Genomic DNA, 9,425 nt, shown 5'->3' on the forward strand with positions numbered 1-9,425 from the left:
AAAGGCTTTGAATTTTTCTAATTTATTTTGTGGGTTCAGGATTGATTCTAGAGTAAGTGCAGTGTTAAGATTTAGGGTGGTTTGTAGTGTTGTTCGGTGTGTTTGGTAGTGTGCGCAGTGGATGAGTACGTGTTCTGGTGTTTCTTGTTGTTTGCAGTGTGGGCAGGTTCTTGTTGCGTGTAGTTTAGCTATTTTAAGGTGGTTATTTAGTTTGGTGTGGCCTGTTTGTAGTTTAGTGATTATTCTATCGATTTTTTTGGATGGGTGTAGTATTTTTTTAAGAACTTTTCTCATTTGGCTATTTTAGTTTAGGTATATATTTTGTTTAGTGACACGTTTAATTTCTGATTTTGAGATAGGTAGGTTTAAGCTTATTTCTGGGAGTTTAAGAGATAATTTGGCTGCTTTATCGGCGTTTTCATTGCCAAAAATTCCTACATGGGCGGGGATCCAAATGAATACAGGTAGATACATGCAAGGAGCACTATATACCAGGTCAGCACAGAGTGATAGTATTGGGGGTGCTAGTACCTTGCCTAACCTTAGCTGGACAGAGGGTGTGACTTCATCTCTAGTCTAACACACGTGCATGCACGTCGCTATATAAGTGCAATCTTCTTGGTCGCGACGTTAAACGCAATTTTACCTCACCTTACCTGACACGGATTAAGTCATAAATATGCACATCGGTAATTAATGAGATATCACATGTCGTCTAGGTTGTCTGACAGTAAATATGCTATCCAATGGGGATGATGATTAACAATGTGGAAGAGGATTTTAGTAATGGCTTTTAAGATAGACGTATACATACCATGGCTTCATAAGCCTTTGGAATTATATGTTCATTAGGACAAACGTTGTTAATCGGTAGCTATGACAATACACATCGATGAAAAAAAATCTGCTGTTGTATATTTTTGTCTGTTGAAATTTTAAATCTAAAAATCGAAACACCTTATCCTGAGATAGATACGTGTAGGAACGCTAGGAACGCTTGACACTAGTAGACAGATAAAAAGAAACACACTGATACCCGTCATGGCCAGCCTCCTACCCTCGCTTAAGGCTGAGGCATCGCTGGTTTTCGGGATTGCCTAAAAGTCGGGCCGAGCCTGGCCAGCGGGTAATGCTAAAAATGGATTGCAGAATAATAAAACGAAACGTGCATATCTAGGCAGAACGCAAATGTCCACAATCGTATAGTTTTGATCATTTAATTGAGTTTGAATCGAAATGCATCTTCGACTATGTAATAAACTGATAATTATGATTACATACCGTGAATCCTCAAAGAAAAGTCAGTGTCTTGACTGTATGTTTTCTTTGATGAGAAAGTTTCTCACCGACCTTAGCGTGTAGGGGTGTGATGTCCCGGGCAGGAAACGACAGTGTTTTGACTACTCTTCTTTCATTCATTAACGTGTTGGGCATCCCTAATTAACCTTTACTAATTCATGTGAAATCAACACAGGATGTGGATATTCGCGAATGTCATAGGGCTGACACGACACGTGTTAATAACTGTCCTAACACTTCTAATGTTACTAAACATTCTTTATGTCTAACGACAAGTATGATATCTACCTATAAACCACTTTATTGTCTCATATTGTGGTAGTTAAAGAAAACAAGGGGCTCAAAGTGAAGCCCTTTTCCCTCTACATTCTCAACATAGTCTCTATCAGAAGTGTTTGGCTTGTGTTGGGTTCGAACTGGCCCGGGCTGTCAAAACAACTTTTAACACACAGATGTATCATCAAATGTGTTTACATCTATAGATTAGTATTATATCTACCTATATACCACTTTATAATGTCAGAGTACATCGTATTTAAAGAAAACTAAGTGCTCAAAGTAAAACCCTTTTCCCTTATTCTCAACATAATCTCTATCAGACGTGTTTGGCTTGACGTTGGGCAGACTTGGCCCGGGCCAAAGGTTTTCGCGTATGCTACATTGTGAGAAGGGGGTCATCGTTATCTAGTACTGATTGACTGTCGAGCTATGTACGTCGCCTTTCCACCTCCCACACCTCAACCCTTCACGTGGTCAAAGATGACACGTTGAGTGCTGTCTACAAGATATAAACATGTTTAAACAACGAGACAACGGAGCGAACAAGCAATAGACATGACACAGAAGGGGACGAGACACAACCACGTGGCGAGACCCGAAACACCGCCACACCCCTAAGACAGACTCATTTTCGTTGTGTGTCCTGTTCAGCTCAACACCGTCCACACCTGTAAAAGATTACCATATCTGCTTAGTGTAACCTTTGCACAAGCGGTGTAACCTTGTATGTACAGAGGAACGGTGTAACGACACAAGACAGAGATTTCACTTTTACAGAGTAACACGAATCGTTATTCATGATCCTATAAACATACAGCCTTCCTTAGAATGTCTTGTTGGGACAGACGCGTGTCCCTGTCGCTGGATACTGTATATGCACGCTGTACACATGCTGTTAGACTAACTTCTAGTCTCTGTAATGAACTATTTTGCCGAAAAAAGTTGTTGTTAAATTATAGTTATAAAATATAATAAAAAGGAGCCAAAAGACTTTCTTCATTTTCCTGACATTGCAGTTATCTAGCAATAGATTTGCGAAATATTATAGACTTGCATGGGCTGTAATGGATATATTTGTTTCAGGGTTCGTATGACAGACTTGCAAGCTGTGTTTTTGTTGCTGTTTTTATTTACATAACGCTTTACGGCGATCTATAAATAATGCATTCTGAACCAGACAATTCAGTGATTGACATCATGAGCATCGAGCCACCCCAATGAGATACGATGCCATGCAATCAACAGTTTCGTCGAGCCTTATAATATTGTGCATGCTTTTGATGCACTAAATCTAGATTGTAAATCTTGCTCAAAATATTTTACCCCGGTCAATGGATCAATGAGCAGTCGACTCAACCATCTCACCCTACCAGGTACCCATCAACTGCTGTATACCTGTGACTGAAGGAATGCGCCATTTCGGTTTCTCTAAAATTGGAGCGTTTAAAGTGAAGTGAGTGTTTTAATCTGGACATGTTTTAATCAATCGTCTGTCACATTCTGTGACTTGAGCATGTTTCGTAATGTGGATAATCGATCATATTTGTTCATTTTGTTTTGATTTTTTTTAATGAGGAAATATATCTACTTTCACAAAATTCGCCAGGTCTATATTTTGTAAGGATAAAGTATTGGCATTGACTGAGTTTCTAGATTAGCTATATGCCTGCATCTTTATCGCGTACTTCCCATGCAATGTAGCACGTCGTATATGTATTATTCAAACTGTAAGCTGCCTGAGTGAACATAATTCTTCTGGTCAGTTTATTTCCTTCCACCAGGTGAATCAAAATGAAAGAAATACACTTTTTTAAATTTCATTTCCATAGGAACCGCCTCCGTGGTCTAGTGATGGGCTAAAACAAGGATTGGTCGGCTCAGTATACTGTGTATGAGTGGGGTATTCATGACAAACTGCGGCATGGTATCTCAGTGGGCTAGCACTGTAAATCTGCATCAGTCCGACCCGATGCCGGTTTTATAGTGCTAGCATACTCAGTTACCATGCCGCAGTTAAACATCAATATGCCGCTCAGGTACATTATACAGACTCCAAGTCGACCAATCCTTGTTTTATCCAGTTAATGCCGAGCACTATGGAGGGTAACAACAAGTCTATATACCAGCATGTATGTAAGTAAATAAAGTATGAAAAGTAAAAATAAAAAATAAAATAAAATAGAGCCCATGACAATACTTAATTTCAGGCTTCACAAATTAATCTACACTTGAGTTGGATTTCCTTTTTATTTCTGGGAGACTGACTCTTGGCAGGACAGAAGCCCTAGAAGCTTTCAGGAGTCAAAATGCGAAGGCGTGTGCCCATATCCAGCTACTTGCTCGATCAACATGACCACGTGTCGATACCCCGTATGAACTCGTGTACACTTTATCTGTACAAAGGTCGTATTTCGTCTATCAGTAATACGGACACATACCGTCCTGTCAGCAGAAATTATAGCTGATAGCTGTACCACATGTGATGCAATGGTGCAATACAAGACATGAGAACGCGGCCATGTTCTGTTGAACATACCGTGTAAGATGGAAGTGTTGATTTTTGAGGATAGTGAACTTTTCAGGGCTCACTCTAGTGTCATCTATATCATGTAAATCAAATGCTATTTGGGCATGGATTTAGCTATGTGTTGACTGATCCGTTCAGTGTAACCCCAGAAGGGTTTTATAATGTCTTCCAGGAACGTCTATTGTTAGTCTAAAACTGGGGAAGGGATGTATCATCCATGAGTAAATAATGGTTGTATAAAAACAAACCAAGCCTACTTTTATGTACGAATTTTATTTAGACATATTGCGTTATACGAGAAAACACGTCCATGGAAAATGAATATATATGTCACAGCGTAACTCAAACGCACGCAATTCTGAAGCGTCTAACCATATACCCTGTGTTTGCATCAGTAAATTTATATATGTCGGCAGTTTTACCCTACTTTAATAATTTTCATCTCTTATTCCATCTGCTAGCTTAATTTATTCTTTTCATTTTAATTTGGATCTATTTTGTTCTTATGAAGATGAACTTATGTAATTAATTAAACATGTTTTGACAATGAATTGATTCTCTCTGCAAACATGAAAGAATTAACGAGTTCTTTTTTATCTTTATTGACAAAACATGCCGTTCAGTAACAAATAATGACTGCTAAAAATTCATCCATGTGTAATCTGATACCAGTTTACATGCACACGTATATCAGGATATCAAATAAGATAATAACAGTCATTGTGCCAGGCAGATATCTGTTTGTTCAGAAGGGTAGTTGTATGTCATGTGTTTGTACCCTAAGTTCCCATCCCAAAGTTCATGCGATTATCACAATGTTAGATTAAACAATCTAATCAGAGATGAACTTGATGTTAATAAACATGCTGTTCGCCAGAGACACGTGTTGAATAATTCAAGGGAAACAGAATTGAACACATTTCTTTCGAAACCACAAGCTGTTAGTACTTCTAAGAGATGCATACCAAATAGTTCATAACTACAAATCTCCACATAATCAAAACCAAATTCACGACTCATTGTAATAACACTGCTGACACAAGATGTGAAGTGAGATGTGAGATGCTTTCACTGTTAAAGAGCTGTGCTTGAAGACTGAAGTCACATTTCAGATGACTATCAAAGTAATAATGAACTTCAATATAAAATGATTGATTGGCATTTATTCACATTCAAAAACTATACATTTGAATACTAGTATGTGTTTGTAGATATAAATAAATGGTTATAATCTATTTCATGCAGATATAGGCCATGAGAAGAGACATGATTGTAGCAACCACCGACATCTGTACAGAACCAGCCGCTGAAGCTGAAATATAATAGGAACTCCATTAATTGAACAGGTAATAATAAGTGAAGAGGTGAAGTGAGGTGAAATGGGGTTTAACGTCGCGTCCAAGATTATTGCACTTATATAGCGACGTGTATGCACGTGTATGCACCAGCGCGCGCGCGTGTGTGTGTGTGTGTGTGTGCTTTACTAGTCCGGACTGATGCCGATTTATAGTGCTAGACCACTGAGATACCATGCCGCAGTTTAACATGAATAATCCACTCAGACACAGTATACTAACTCCTAGCCGACCAGTCCTTGTTTTAGCCCCTTAATGCCGAGCGCCAGACAGAGTAACAACAAGTACCATCTTTAAACGTCTTTTGGTATGACGCGGTCGGGGATCGAACCACTAGACCACTGAGGCGGTCTAATAAGTGAAGAACACCCATTCCAAACAATATGTCATAACGGCTAATTTCAAAGTTAAAAATACCCTAATAGTCAAATGACTTGCTTTCCAAATGTGTCAGAAAATCCTATTCCATCGGGATGCTATCTGGATATTCGGGCACTGCTGTCATGGGCACCAGTACTAGGTTACTAGTGACTAGATGGGGTGAGGGTGGAAGTCCTGTCATGCAATAACATCTCATTACAGCTTCATTTCAAGTTGACCGCCTCCGTGGTCTAGTGGTAGAGCGTCCGCCCGGAGAGCGGGCATTGTATCTCAGTGAGCTAGCACTATAAATCGGCATCGGTCCGGACTAGTACACGCAGCCACACACACAAATACACGTGCATGAACGTCGCTATATAAGTGCAATAATCTTGGACACGACGTTAAACCCTATTTCACCTCACCTCACCATTTCAAGTTATTATGTCAGTATTCAAGTGCTCTCTAAAGATTGGGATAGTATGAATGCATTCTTATCCACGCTTATTACTGTCGTAATGTATCAACCATGCGCATAATTAGAAATCATAAAGAACCTACTTGAACATCCGAAACTTGCCACTTGACTCTTTATCTGGTTGACTGCCTGACTGAATGATGGGTCACTCTTACAACCGCTGCTCACTTTGTTGATGCAGGTGATGAATGCATCAAACGCGCTGAAAGATGGGTACACACATTGCTGCAAATTTGATCATGACTGGACGTTGTGTCTGATGAATCATACCGTTAACTAGAGAAGTGATGTGACGACGGAAATACGCTTAAGAAACATTTAATTTACAACATATAGTTGGTTGGTTGGTTGGTTGTTTTACGCCGCACTCAGCAATATTCCAGCTATATGACGGCGGTCTGTAAATAATCGAGTCTGGACCAGACAATCCAGTGATTAATATCATGAGCATCGATCCACGCAATTGGGATCTATGACATGCATCAACCAAGTCAGCGAGCCTGACCACCCGATCCCGTTAGTCGCCCTTTACGACAAGCATAGTCGCCTTTTACGGCAAGCATGGGTTGCTGAAGACCTATTCTACCCCGGAATACAACATATAGCATCATGGTTGTGGATCATGATGAACATTCACAATGGCCACTAAACGTTGCAAATTAAGTACTAAAATACACGTATTTGCAACACGTTTTGGGTTATTTGAGACTTGAGGTACATAGCAGAACGGCACTGCATCAAAGAAAAGATCAAATATCAAATATCAAATATGATCAATGTATGTAATTCAATAACATGCGTTACATAGAGTATACATTTTATATGTATACGCATTTGAAATTATGGGACATCTTTTAAGAAAAAGGGATTACGAAATTTACAAACACTACTTACGCACAAGCTTTAGATTTATCCGTCCCAGCTGCAGTAAAGGCGGTTCCAAATTGGGTTGCACACGTAGTGATGACTGACAGGTCGTCCACTGAACAGTCAGCACTGGCACTGCCCACACAAACTGCAATGATAAACATTACAGTTAGTAGGAGGCGTTTCGTAACAGGAACAAGCGTTTCAGTTGCAGCAAAACATATTTACTGTGGTGAAACGGTAATAGTCATGATTATACATGATGAATATGAAAATACATATCTTGCTCAAACTGATTTAATGTAAAAAAAAGTTGTGCTTCAGAGTGAAACTGACATATTCGAGTTATCCATATTTCGCGACAATGAAATGTCGATATTATAAGGATCCTGGTTTCGCCAGGACGATAACCTAAGCCATAATCGATATCATGAGTTACTAGTATGTTTTATGATCGTAATGATTATTTTTTAAAAATTAACCAATATCAAACGTTCGATATTTGCATTGTTATACGTTTGATACATATATCTGTCTTAGTGATGTAGCATTCAAATTATGCAGCTGCACGTGTAGGTTAATAAAGCCGTAGCAGTGATATAGAGTTATCCTTGCTTCCATTAAGCAGAGGATGAACAATGTGATGGTTACAATTTGGCAAAAACATGTAATGTTATTCAGTAAATATAGTGTATTCTAATTATAACATAACTGAAAATGGACAAAAATATAGCATACATCCTTTTTGTAATGGAACAAAGTTTTGGAGTTTGTTTAATAACATGTATCAAATCTGATTTTTTTTTACCTGTATATTTTAATTTCGGGAATTTATTGATACCTAATATTATTCTAGATCACAGAATAAATACTGTGTAAGAAATCAGGCGAATATATTGTTTACAGACATATCAAGCTCCAAAGTACGATATCAATATGGAATGGTTGTTCAAGTTCTCGGGGGAGGGGGGGAGGGAGGAGGGGCGGTCGGGTAGCCTAGTGGTTAAAGCGTTCGCTCGTCACGCCGAAGACCCGACATGGGTACAATGTGTGAAGCCCATTTCTGGTGTCCCCCGCCGTGAAATTGCTGGAATATTGCTAAAATCGGCGTAAAACCATACTCACTCACTCACTCAAGTTCTCTGAATGACAATTTATAAAAGTAATCACAGTTTAGAGAAATAATGATAATTTTGACAATGTAAAAGGAATGTGATCAGGGGAATTAGCTTCTTTCATGACAAACTAGTTTGAATATATACAATAATTATTACTTGTCGTGAACAGTGAACACGCCGAATCTATGTTCCGTGTATGGTCTTCCTGGAGGGGGCACGGGTGGCCCAGTCGTCGAAGGCGCCGCAATTCGCTGTGCAGAATTGCGTCCCTTGGGTGCGCCAGAAACCTATGATTGTGGGTTCGAATCCCGGTTCGCCCCGATTATGTTTCTAGGTTTGTCAGCACCATACCCGTGCTCGTGGGTTTCACCGAAGTGGTAAGCGTCTGAGACAAGCATCACTTGGGTCTTTCCTCCCACATTAAGCTGACACGCCGTGATATAACTGGAATACTGTTAAAAGCGGCGTAAAACACAACTCACTCACTCACTCTTCCCGGAAGAGCCTCGTGACAACATGTGACACGAAATATGGCTCAGCTACGGAACCTTTCTTGACCATTGTATATTGGGAATACTTGTCAACTTGCACCAGGTCTTTCATTACGTTAATAGGAAACGATGAACCGCAGCCCGAAAGTGACTAGTTTATATGCCTTACCTGCAACTACAAACGCAGAAATGATCCACTTGTTCATGGTGAAGGGCTTAGTGATGATGTGCCAGTGTCTTCTTGGCTCGTGTGTATGTGCATAAGCTTATATCATGCAAATAGATTTTGCGTCGACCAATGAGAAGAGTCCGATAAGAGATACATATTCATCGCATTGTCAAGTACCGCGTCATGTATTATAGGATGGGAATGAAGTTCAATGCAACGCATGTCGCAGATATTTATAACTTTAGGGAAGTATTGCGCAAACGTTTGTAATCTTGTTTTGCAGTAAAATTGAAGTGAAAGATTATTGAGAAAACTAGCACTACGGCCCTATCTTAGGTGACTAACATACATGACAATACTATCTGATAAAAGCAGTCCGAAATGTATATATATGCCTCGCAGGTTTATCAGAAATAGATTAGGTCGTTTATCAAAATCAACAGGTCAAGAAGTGACGAAAACAGATTATCACAGTCACAATT

At 39.4% G+C, this 9,425-nt stretch overlaps 1 protein-coding gene across 1 annotated transcript; it reads right to left on the reverse strand.

Moving 5' to 3' along the window:
* Positions 1-5,248: 5,248 nt before the first annotated feature.
* LOC139474334 (uncharacterized) lies at positions 5,249-9,053 on the reverse strand. The gene is made up of 4 exons (XM_071257310.1): positions 8,944-9,053; positions 7,193-7,313; positions 6,382-6,500; positions 5,249-5,417 (listed from the first exon to the last, which is right to left on the reverse strand). The coding sequence occupies exons 1-4, from the start codon at positions 8,978-8,980 to the stop codon at positions 5,338-5,340; spliced, it is 357 nt and encodes a 118-aa protein (XP_071113411.1). The 5' UTR covers positions 8,981-9,053; the 3' UTR covers positions 5,249-5,337.
* Between the last annotated feature and the right edge of the window lie 372 nt (positions 9,054-9,425).

The sequence above is a fragment of the Haliotis cracherodii genome, unplaced genomic scaffold, assembly GCF_022045235.1.
Source record: "Haliotis cracherodii isolate W230 unplaced genomic scaffold, xgHalCrac1.p SCAF_3, whole genome shotgun sequence".
Lineage (NCBI taxonomy): Eukaryota > Metazoa > Mollusca > Gastropoda > Lepetellida > Haliotidae > Haliotis > Haliotis cracherodii.